The following is a 12347-nucleotide window of genomic DNA, read 5'->3' as shown; positions in this document are numbered from 1 at the left end:
AGGGCCCTGGTCTCTTGTGACAGAGTGTTCCACCAGATCGGAGCCACAGCCGAAAAAGCCCTGGCTCTAGTTGAGGCCAATTCTGGGTCCATTACAGACATCATGGCTGCGTTGCCTTTGCCATGTTTTCAAAAAAGGATGCTCGGAGTTGCAGAGGGGTCTGAATCCACAGCAGAACCCTGACACGGTACATCACTACCAGGCAGGACAATCATCAGCACCATGTAAATGAAATGGCCTGCCATAAGGAGGCAAAGTCCTGTTACAACTGGGTCTTGAAAACCCCTGAAAGTGTGTGGAATGTAGTTTGACTGTAAGCACAAAGGACAAAGGACAAAGAAGCGACTGCTTCTTTGTGCACCCAAGTCCCAAAGTCTTAAGTGTGGAGGAGCATTTCACTGAGCCAATGCTAACAGGTAACTCTGTGGACCTTTGCAGTACTGTGTTCGGTGCTTGCATGCAGCAAGAAAGATTTGCTTGTAAAATCTAGCTATGATATGATTCTCTCACCACATCCCCCTATTCAGCCCACGAGAGCGAACTGCAAGCATCCTGATGCAGTCATCTTCAGCGGTACAAGTCACAGTCTCCTGAATCGGGAACATTTCCAGTCTAGTGACATCCACCCATTTTTATCATAGAAAAGAATTATGAGAAAGTCGTTTAAGTATCAATGGAGGCCTGATGAACCCTTTGCAGATGACACAAGATGTGTGGTTAATCAGTGGAGGAATTTCATCTAATTTTAGTTAAATTGTCTCCTGCCATTTTCCATTAAAAATAAATAAATCCCAAAGCAGTTCTCAGTAAATCAATACAGTGGTACCTCCGGTTAAGAACTTAATTTGTTCTGGAGGTCCGTTCTTAACCTGAAACTGTTCTTAACCTGAGGTACCACTTTAGCTAATGGGGCCTCCCGCTGCTGCCGTGCCGCCACCACACGATTTCTGTTCTCATCCTGAAGCAAAGTTCTTAACGCGAGGTACTATTTCTGCCTTAGCGGAGTCTGTAACCTGAAGCTTCTGTAACCTGAAGCGTCTGTAACCCGAGGTACCACTGTAAAATCCATTGTTTGCCTCTGCTGGCACCTCCTGAGCTCCATGCACTGATCAGATCTACATGCATACAGGGCAAGACGTGAGTGGTGTTGTGGTCTAAACCACTGAGCCTCTTGGGCTTGCCGATCATAAGGTTGGCAGTTCAAATCCATGCAACGGGGTGAGCTCCCATTGCTTTGTCCCAGCTCCCGCCAACCTAGCAGTTCGAAAGCATACCAACGCAAGTAGATAAATAGGTACCACTGCGGCGGGAAGGTAAATGGTGTTCCATTGCACCAGAAGCGGTTTAGTCATGCTGGCCACATGACCCAGAAAAGCTTTCTGTGGACAAACACCAGGTCCCTTGGCCTGAAAGCGGAGATGAGTGCCACACCCCATAGTCAAATTTGACTGGACTTAACCATCCAGGGCTCCTTTACCTTTAAATGCATACATGTGAATGTCAAAATGTGTAATGTCAGTATGCTGCTTACCAGGCTCTCTGACTTAAACCCAGCATGACTGGTGCCACCTCTTTTATGCCCATCATAGTTTTTCCAGTAAATCAAAAGCCTTTGTTTGCCTGTACTTACCCACATAGCAAGCTCACATAGCTAAATCCTGCAAAGACACATTCTTGATGGTTTCTTCAGAGCTGCTGGACTTTCCTGGGCACTTCCTTCCCCCAAAAAAGCTTGAATACAGACCTTTTCCCAAAACCAAAAAAGTTTCTATGTGGGCAGATGATGGCCTATTGTTTTATAACTGGCAGCTGTTATTTCTTGATTTTTAATGTTGTTGCAGATGTTTCTCTTTGTGTTTTATCCTTTTGTGTTGTAGTTTTAAGTTTGTATGCCACCATGAAAGCCTGTTGGTGGGCTGGAACTAGGTATGGTTGAAATTTAAAAATAAATAAAACACAGTAATAGAATGCTACCATATTCTGCCATGTTTTGTAGGCTATATGGATCAACCCTTGATCCAAAAGGAGTGGGCCAGGATTTAGTTCAAGCATGCTAAGATTTTTCTGGATAAAATGTATTCCAACAATTCAACAATCCAATTTCTTTCTTTGAATATTTTGTTAGTCTTCTTTAAAATAAATTAAAAGAAAAAAAAGTGAGACAGCCTTGGATTAATACACACACACACACACACACATACATATATGCATACAAACACACACACATACATACTCCCAACAATCATATTTGCTGGTGCTCAAGGCCACAATTTAACCAGGAAGCTTCCAATTAAACCATAGTTTCCTGTTCTGTTCAAACTTGGGAAACTGTGGTTACCAGGTTCAGAACAAGCCAGGATATTAAACGAACCAACTTAAAACATTGGTTCAATAGCTTGACTTGTTCTGAAGCCATAACCATAGCTTCTTGGTTCGGATGGAATGAGAAACTATGGTTAATTAGAGGCTTCCCCCATTTTATTGCAGCTTGTAGCAACAGGAAGAACAAAGGGGCCACATTCGCAGGCAAAAAAAGCTCAGGCATATCTCTGCTTAATAAACTGAGATGTGATCATCCAAGCATGGTTTATTGGTAGCTATATCACCTAAAATCCATTCCCCTGAGCTGAAGCAGATTTAGGAAACACAGACCATGTAAGTTACTACCACACTTCTTTCTTGTAGTGCTGATTCACATAACTTAATTTATTAGAATAGAATAGTATAGAATAGAATAGAATAGAATAGAAGAATAGAAATCTCGATCTTCTACCATAGCTTCCAGATCGGAGTGTTTGTTGGCCAAAGATGGCCATAGTCTCAAAAAATGCAAAATTCGTACACCAGTGCATGCTGGTCCACGCAATATCTCCCAGTGCTCGCTGCCCCAGAACAACTTCCTTCCAGGTTTCACAGCACCAGGAGATGGTCACGCAGCCTGAGGTGACTTCCCTCCAGGCCTCTTCTGCTCCCTCAAGATTGTGGGGCTGAGCCTTGTCCCAGTGGACATTTGAGGGGCTGTAGAGACCTCAGCAAAATAGAGTTGATGAGCCTGACACACATACACATGACACACATACACACATACGCATACAAAGGACTGATATCCTGAAATGGGGGAGAGATGACAAGCTTAGATAATGGTCCTAGCTGATTCGACGCCTCCATTTAGCATCAAAGTCGATTTTAATCAAACATATGCCTCTTGCTGTTTGATACTTATTTCATTTTCATTTTTCTCAGTGCGGCTTGTTAAATCTTTTTCATTGCCCCATTTGGTGACAGGCTGCAGGGAGAAAATGGGGAGGGGAAGGGAGGAAGCAAGCCAAGAAGAAAAAGGAAAAAAGGAGAGGGGGGGGGAGATCTGCATAGTTTTGCTAACCAGCTCCTAAATTGAATGTTAAAGGTTTTTAATTGAATTCATTTTCATGTTTTCACATAATTATACAATCATAATCTTGAAAAGCTCATGGAGTGTGATCGTTTTCTGGCTAATAAGAAACATAAATGTTATTTTCTGGGGGAGGCAAGGGGTTGTGTTGTGCGTACGTGTGTGTCTTTTAATGTGGAACGTTGGAGCATTAAATCTTTATTTTATGAAGCAAAATTAACACACACATGGCCTTTCTCCCTCTCTCCCTCTCTCCCCATATATATATATATATATATATATATAGACACACAAACACGTGTGTGTGTATATATACATATACAGGTATATATCCCCCCCATTTCTCTTTTACAAAAAACCCCCTATATCTTGATGCTGTGCAACTTTGCGCTAATGTTTTATACAATTTTGGGGGTTGTTTATATAAGTACGATGCTGTAACTCTCGCCTCCCCTTTCTCCCCCCCCCCCCGCGCCCACCCCCATTTCTTCTCTGTGCGTGTTCCTCTGCAGGCTAAGCTCTTCCGTCTGTATACACAGGAGGTGTTGGAACTGGGTCACAATGTGTCCTTTCTTCTCCTGCTCCCTGCCTCAGACGACGTCTGCACTGCCCCAGGACAGAATAACCCTTACACCCCGCACTCAGGATTCCTTAACCTCCCTCTTCAGATGTTTGAACTCGGTATACTACCTTGCTTCACCTAGAAATATTAACCCAAGTCGCCTTATAATAAAATCACAAAGTTGTATCTGTTCCCCTCCAGCCCCTCGCCTCCCCCCCGTCCCAGCGGAGAGTCAATAGATCACGTGATGATTTCTTGGCAACAACACTTTTTCTCCCCGACTACAGACAAGTAATAGAAGGAGCATAGCTACCAGGTTACATGCTCTAGTCATAAGTACAGGAATGCAGAAGCCAGTCAGTCCACAAGCTATCGAGCAACAACACGGCCCTTTGGTTATAGGCATGAAGAATAGCGAATATTGAAATGGGCAGTTCAGGTGGCATTCGGCGAAAGCAAAACGATTCAAAGCTGACTTAGCAGGGCTTTTGATTTCAAAATATGGTCAAGGAAGGTGGATCACCCATCTCTGACTGCATTACCAATTTGATTACGGAACTGAGCTTAGTGTAGAATTTATTTATTGTTATCGGGCCAGGGCCAGACTTAGTCCCGTTGAAATCAGACAACTGTTCTGCAAGCAGTATTGACGGTCAGTAGGATAAATGTGAGTGCACAGAATCCCGAGTTTTACACGCCGTTCATGGGATGCAAGGAGACCTCACAGCTGGTAGAACAGAGGTGTGACTCTCCAGAGGTTGGTGGGCTACAACTTCCATCATCCCTAATGATGATGGTTTGGTCTGACAGGTGCTGAAGTCCAGTAACATCTGGAGTGCCACAGAGAGCTGGTGGTTTCTCTCATACCATAAGGGTGTGGGAATGTGCACCAGCAAGCCCAGTCTTCTGGTTGGTAGCCCTCGCTGCTGAAATGCCAGGAAGCATTCCGTATCAGCCACTGTCAGAGAAAAGCATGCAGAGCCAGATGGTTGACTTGGTTCAACAAAAGCTTCCTTAATCTTCTCTCCCACAGATCCAGTACTAGGGAAAGCATGGGCAGATTTCAAGCAGCAAAGTAACAAGATATTCCTGAAACAGACCATGCAAATATCGTGATAGCATTGTGCATGATGCGCAATGGGGCTATACAGTGCTGCTTGTTAAACCCCTCTGCCACTGAGACTGAATTGTCACCATCACCCTATCATCCATGCCCCCTCCTTACAAGTAACAGTCATCTTTCATGCATGTTTCCATAGGTATAAGGGACGCGGGTGGCGCTGTGGTCTAAACCACCGAGCCTCTTGGGCTTGCCCATCGCAAGGTCAGCAGTTTGAATCCCTGCAATGGGGTGAGCTCCCATTGCTCTGTCCCAGCTCCTGCCAACCTAGCAGTTCGAAAGCATGCCAGTGCAAGTAGATAAATCGGTACTGCTGCAGCGGGAAGGTAAACGGTGTTTCTGTGCGCTCTGGCACTTGTCGTGGTCCTCTGTGCACCAGCAGAGGTTTAGTCATGCTGGTCACATGACCCAGAAAGCTGTCTGTGGACAAATGCCGGCTCCCTCAGCCTGAAAAGCAAGATGAGCACTGCACCCCATAGTCGCCTTTGACTGGACTTAACCATCCAGGGGTCTTTTACCCTTAAGCTATCCCATATCTATAAACACACGCATACACAATAGGTTTATAACTTTTTCAAGAAGGATTTCCTATAATGTAAAGGGATGAATTTTTGCTCAGAAACCTTGCAGAAGGGACTAATTGTTCTCAGTTGTGAAAAAGGGTCACCCTGAAATGAAAAGTTTGAATCACTGTATATGTAATGTTACTACATAAGTATATTATCGCTTTTGAAAAACTTTGTGGAACTGTTTAGAACTTTTACAGCTGTCTGGAACTTCCTAGACAGCTGTAATGTATTGTATTGGAGAATCACTGGAAGCAAGAGGCCTCCATAGACCAGATAACAAGAAGTAATCAGTGCACAGAATGCGCAATCAGAGTGATGCGGGAACTTTATGGTGTTTGCAGCAGAGGCAAAGACAAACTGCAACCTCAATTTATTCTAAGCAATAAGAAGTGATGTACAATGTGCAAAACATACAAGTATTTTAAAAATTGCAACCTGTATTTTTCCTATCCATGCTGTGCCTATTACATAATACAGTATACAATTACATATACAAAAATTGATTTATTGGTTTCGGGGTGACCTTTTTCCCCCCAAAAAATGGAAATGACAGTTCATTCCTTTGTTTTTAGGCAACAGTTCATCTAACTAAGCTATAGGAACATGAAGTTGTAAGACTGTTAGAACCCTAATACACGCACTAAGTGATATAAACTTATAGGAAGATTGAGCCATTCCCAGAATAATGTGTTCTTTCTTTGCCAGCTCTCTTTTATGAGTCATTCATAAAGCCCTTTTCTGGGCAAGGTGGTTACATCTCTTACATACCACAGCTCTTGGGGTATGACTAATGCACAGGCCAAATTTGCCAGGCTAATCTCCCATGATCACCATACACCTTCTGTGACCGGCAACTATGAATCAACACTGTTGGTAGCCTCAGATATTCAAAAATTATGAGTTCAGCCTTACATTTCAACATATTTTTCCAGTATTTAATACCATACCCTCCAACATTTCTCCAATGAAAGTAGGGACGTCTTATTCCTTCATCATCATAGTCGTCATCATCATCATCATTTTATTATTTGTACCCCACCCATCTGACTTCCCTATACAGGGCTACCCTCAGATGTCTTCTAAAGGTTGCATAGTTACTTATCTCCTTGGCTTCTGTAAATCCAGAACTATCCCTGGAAAATAAGCACACTTGGAGGGTCTGTAACACAGAGAACTAGCATCTTTTTTTTCCCTTAAAGGGGACCCAAGTCTGCATGTAAGAAACATATCGAGCAAGGCAAGATCACAAACTTATTTAATGTCGATTGTAGATTAGAGCAGCAATGGAGATGGCAAAGTAGTTTGCCATACACAATGAGGATTCAGCAGACTTTGCTCATTTGTCTCTCAATGCGGTGAATTTATGGTGTGGGGACTTTGTAGTACTGCAGGGAGAATTCCAATAAAAGCCCAATTTTACTTTTCCAACAAAAAGCAACCGATCTTGTGCCCTAGAGCGGAGGCCATTTTCTGTCTGATTTATTGCACATTTCTCCCCAGTGCCTATAAAATGGCTGTGATTCACCTCCAGAATATTAGAAGCTTCCACTCCCTATTAGTTGGCGGCTACTGAATCTGTAATTGCAAAACCGCAAAAGGCAATGTTGAAGCAACATTTGTTACAGTAACATTAACAGCCTGGCTTCCAACCACAGTGGCTAGAATCTGCAGCGGCGGCTGCAATTTCACTAATGGTGCCACACGTCTGGTGTGAGCTGTCAGGCCACATGCTGCTTGCTCCCTGGACCACTGCAGGAGCTAGATGTTTGGGAGGGGAGCAGAAAGAGTCAGGACTATTCTCCTTTGAGTTGTAGGCTGAGATCATCCTGCTAGTGATCTCTTCGCAAAACAGATTGGTTTGATTTCCTACCATATGCAATGTTCAGAAAGAGTTATGAAAAGTTTGTGTCTCCAAACATTTTAATGCTAGTGATGGACCACAGATTTTCAAAGAACTGAAAGGAGCTTGGGAGAGTCTTTGGTTCACAAGGGGCAAATACACCCATCTCATCATCATCATCATCATCATCAAATATTATTTACACTCCGCCCATCTGGATGGGTTTCCCCAGCCACTCTGGGAGGCTCCCAACAGAATATTAAAAACACGATAAAACATCAAACATTAAAAACGTCCCTAAACAGGCTGCCTCAAGATGTCTTCTAGAAGTCAGATACAGTGGTTCCTTGGCTTACAAACGTAATACGTTTGAACGTACAATACGTTCCAGAAGTCTGTTATTAAACCGAAACCCCTCTTAAACCGAGGTGCGCTTTCCCTAATGAGGCCTCCCACCCCTGGTGCCCTTCCACCATTCGGATTCCATTCTTGGACCAAGGTAAAGTTTGCAAACTGGGACACTGTTTCCAGTTTTGTGGAGTTCGTAAACCAAATCGTTCTTAAACAGGACTGTTCTTAAACCGAGGTACCACTGTACAGTGGTACTTCGGGTTAAGAACTTAATTCGTTCTGGAGGTCCATTCTTAACCTGAAACTGTTCTTAACCCAAGGTACCACTTTAGCTAATGAGGCCTCCTGCCGCCGCCGCCGCATAATTTCTGTTCTCATCCTGTAGCAAAGTTCTTAACCCGAGGTACTATTTTTGGGTTAGTGGAGTTTGTAACCTGAAATGTCTGTAACCTGAAGCGTCTGTAACCCAAGGTACCACTGTAGTTGCTTATTTCCTTGACATCTGATGGGAGGGCATTCCACAGGGTGGGCGCCACTACTGAGAAGGCCCTCTGCCTGGTTCCCTGTAACTTTGCTTCTCGCAGTGAGGGAACCACCAGAAGGCCCTCAGTGCTGGACCTCAGTGTCCGGCCTGAGCGATGGGGGTGGAGACACTCCTTCAGGTATACTGGGCTGAGACCATTTAGGTCTTGAAAGGTCAGCACCAACACATCAAATTGTGCTAAAAAATGTACTGGGAACCAATGCAGGTCTTCTAGGACCGGTGTTATTTGGTCTCGGCGGCCACTCCAAAGTTCATAAGCACAGCATGTTGGTAACCCTGATTGCAACTATGACAAACTTTCCATCATTGTAGGGATTTCTGCTTGTGCAATGGAATGTTCCCTGCCTCTCCCTGTCCACATGCACCCCCTTAAATCTCTTCTAGGGGTTTTCCCAACCATCTGAGACAGACTTGGAGACATGTAGATGGGGGACAAAGGGAGGATGTCCTGTCAGACAAGCAGAAATCCTTGCACTGATGGAACATTGAAAGTTCCCTGCTGCTCCTTGCAGAACTGCAATTCTGATGCAACTGAGCCCTTTATCTTATCACACGATTTACACATTTGCTTAATAAGGCTAATAATCCCCACAGATTGTCCTGTTTTCCTCCATGTTCACCTTTTAAAAAGTCATTTATATACGTTGCTGCCATTGCAACATGCTGCGAAAATTGGAATGAACACGGGGAATGAACGTGCAATGCAAAATTAGTGCCAATGGCTCCTGAAAAAATAAATCCCATTCCCTGCAAAAGCATTGATAAACCATCCAACTGCAGTATTGATTGCCTGGAAGGAAAAATGGTGCAAAAAGTCACTTCTGAGGCATGAAAATACAGCTATTTCCTCTGTGCAACCAATTTAGCATTACATACACACACCCTTGCATTATTCTGTGAAGACAGGGATACTGTTTGACTAGTGATGTGCTAAGAGAAAATTTGATTGTCTACATGGGAAAGAATATACACCTGGTAAAAGCAGCATGGACATGAAGAGGCTGGAAGTCCTTTTGATTCAATTCTTCTTGTGCTTTCTTTTTCAGTTCCATGAAGGGTGGGTGGAATTCAGAATTGAAAATCCTTTTTTTCAGAAAGGTATACCAAACTAGGTAAAGGTAAAGAACCCCGGACGGTTAAGTCCAGTCAAGGCAACTATGGGGTTGCGGCGCTCATTTCGCTTTCAGGCCAAGAGAGCCAGCATTTGTCCACAGGCAGCTTCTGGCGCAACAGGACACCATGACGGAAACCAGAGCGCACAGAGACACCATTTACCTTCCTGCCACAGTGGTACCTATTTATCTACTTGTACTGGTGTGTTTTCAAACTGCTAGGTGGGCAGGAGCTGGGACAGAGCAACGGGAGCTCACTGTTGCAGGGATTCGAACTGCCGACTTTCCAATTGGCAAGTATTATAGGTAAGGTGATATTTTTAATTGGGCCAGCTTCTGTAGATGTAATGAAAGTCTGCATATTTTTGAACTCTTCATCAGGCAGAATGCAAAGGGGGGGGGCAGTTTAAAAAAACACACAACCAAATTCTGAAGACCGGGCTCTTCTTTTAACCGTGAGGATGTTGAGGATGCCAGTGCGGCTATGATCTGCTTGCATGGCTGGAAGCGGCAATTTGTGCTTCTCAAGACCGATTGCTGGAAGCTACAGTAAGGGAGAGAACTCTTGTGCTCAAATCGTGCTCATGAGTTTCCCACAGGCATCTGGTCAACCACAGTGAGAACAGGATGTTGGACTAGAAGGGCCATTGACCCGATCCAGCAGTCTCTCCTCTGTTCTTAAGACGGGAAAATACAGGTCATCATCACTGAGACTCTACCTGAAAATGGTATGTGCTGTCCCTTTCAGGGGTGCCATCTCGTGGGGGCTGAGCTATGTTGGGACTCCTCAATAATTTGTTGGAGGGCTGCCCCCAATGTTTCAAACAAACAGAGGGCAGAGGAGCTGAACATGGAGCCAAGCACTGCATGGTTTTCATGGCCATTCTTAATCCTGCTGTGGAAGGAGACCCTGGCTGCTCCTGATGTTGCAATGTGACGGCACACATGTGATGACACCGGCACAGGTTGGCACCTTTGGTCCCCTTCAAGCACATGTTGCTAACCTTCTGCTTGTTGGTCACGTGCAACCCTCAGAGGTCTTCGCCGCAGCCCACTCAGGGTGCCAAAGCCACTACAAAATGTTACTGAATTTGCCCTCTCCTGCAATGGTGATATGGAGGGTGGCTTGCAGAGCAAGTCATCTCTGCATACTTTTCTCCCCATGTAAGCCATGCTCCTTCCAATGCACCAAGCAGCTTCTGACCACCCACCCGCTGCCGCCACCACATGCTTTCCACAGGAGTAAAAAAAAAGTTTTACGACCGTCCCTGCCTTAAAGGAGCACTTGCAGGAGTGAGGCTGCATAGTGCCACACTTCCACACATCTGTTTCAGATGCTACCATGATTTTCCTGGGAAAGAGGTTCATCTTTGGAGGAGAAGTTACAGACCACAAGAGAAGCGCAAATTTAACACAGCCAAAGACAGATGATAGATAGATGATAGAGAGATAGAGATGATGATAGATGATAGATAGATAGATGATAGATGATAGATAGATAGATAGATAGATAGATAGATAGATAGATGATAGATAGATAGATAGATAGATAGATAGATAGATATAGATGATAGATAGATATAGATGATAGATAGATAGATAGATAGATAGATAGATAGATAGATATAGATAGATAGATATAGATAGATGATAGATAGATAGATAGATAGATAGATAGATAGATAGATATAGATAGATATAGATAGATATAGATAGATGATAGATAGATAGATAGATAGATGATAGAGATAGATGATAGATAGATAGATAGATGATAGATAGATAGATAGATAGATAGATAGATAGATAGATAGAGCAATGCTTTGCCCAAAATGCACTCAGAATGTCTGGGCATCATTAGATCATTATCTACATGAAATGTCTAAAAATACTTGGGGTCATGTGCTTTGCATGCAGAAGATCCCTGGTCAATCCTAGTCACTTCCATTTTTTAAAAAAGGCACAAATGAAGAACCATCTGCCCACGACCCTACCATAGGACTGAGGGCCAGTTCCATTGTTACGCAGTCATTCATGTTAATCTTTGCTCATGTGCAAGGATGTGTTTATTTTGGAATGTGATTGTAGCTATTCTGGGGTTTGGGGGAGCTCTAGATTTCCTCCACCACCACCACCCCATCAACTTCTCAGTGTGTTACAGGGACAGACAAAATAGACTTGGTCAGCATCCCCAGGGACATGGACAAGGAATTATTGGAATGGTTGTGGACCAAGTCTTCACTGTCATATGCCCAAATCCACTGGACTGACCATAAATTCCTTAATGTCACGGAATGGCACTCTGCTGAAGCAGGCAGATGGCTGCTCTGTGAGTGGCAATTAGTCATGTGTGTCCTACAGCAGCATAGAATTGGTTGTGTAGGTCTGTTGCCCATTGGATGCACAGCTGAGCCATATATAGCTCATCAACCTACATCTGTTGCATAGCTACAACCCATAGATTTATGCCAGGAGGTACCCAACCTTCGGCTTAGTCCACATTTGCATCCACACCACTTAATAATTCCCCACTTTTTAACATTTGAAATGAAAAGCTTTGTCACTGGTCATTAAACTGAAATGGGCATCTTGACGCATCATCTGAATTTGTCCCCACCGGGTGATAAAAATGCTTGTGTAAACAGACCCTTTGCTTATGTTTCCATCCTGCCTGATCAAGATTTCTGGGTAGATCTGAAACTTTCATACCTTTTGCATCAACAGAAAGCCGTCCAATGGAAAAGTTCACCTTTACCTGTCTAAGGCTTGCTTCTAATGTTAGTCGTACTCAGAGTAGACGTATTGAGCCACATCCATTAAGGGGTTTACTCTGAGTATGAGCAGCATAATAGCCCTAA

At 43.8% G+C, this 12347-nt stretch overlaps 1 protein-coding gene across 2 annotated transcripts in view; it reads left to right on the top strand.

Annotated features, from left to right (window-relative positions):
• The window catches only part of ANKFN1 (ankyrin repeat and fibronectin type III domain containing 1), a 222628-nt gene that overhangs the window by 192197 nt on the left and 18084 nt on the right, over window positions 1–12347 (top strand). For both annotated transcript variants that reach the window (XM_083427353.1, XM_083427352.1), the window contains exon 17: window positions 3904–4072. In XM_083427353.1, the coding sequence (XP_083283479.1) occupies window positions 3904–4072 (169 nt within the window). The remainder of the gene's footprint in view (window positions 1–3903; window positions 4073–12347) is intronic.

The sequence above is a fragment of the Podarcis tiliguerta genome, assembly GCF_965153285.1.
Source record: "Podarcis tiliguerta genome assembly, chromosome: 2".
Classification (NCBI taxonomy): Eukaryota; Metazoa; Chordata; class Lepidosauria; order Squamata; family Lacertidae; genus Podarcis; species Podarcis tiliguerta.
The sequence above is the reverse complement of the archived record's forward strand: the minus strand, read 5'-3'. Positions and strand labels throughout refer to the sequence as shown.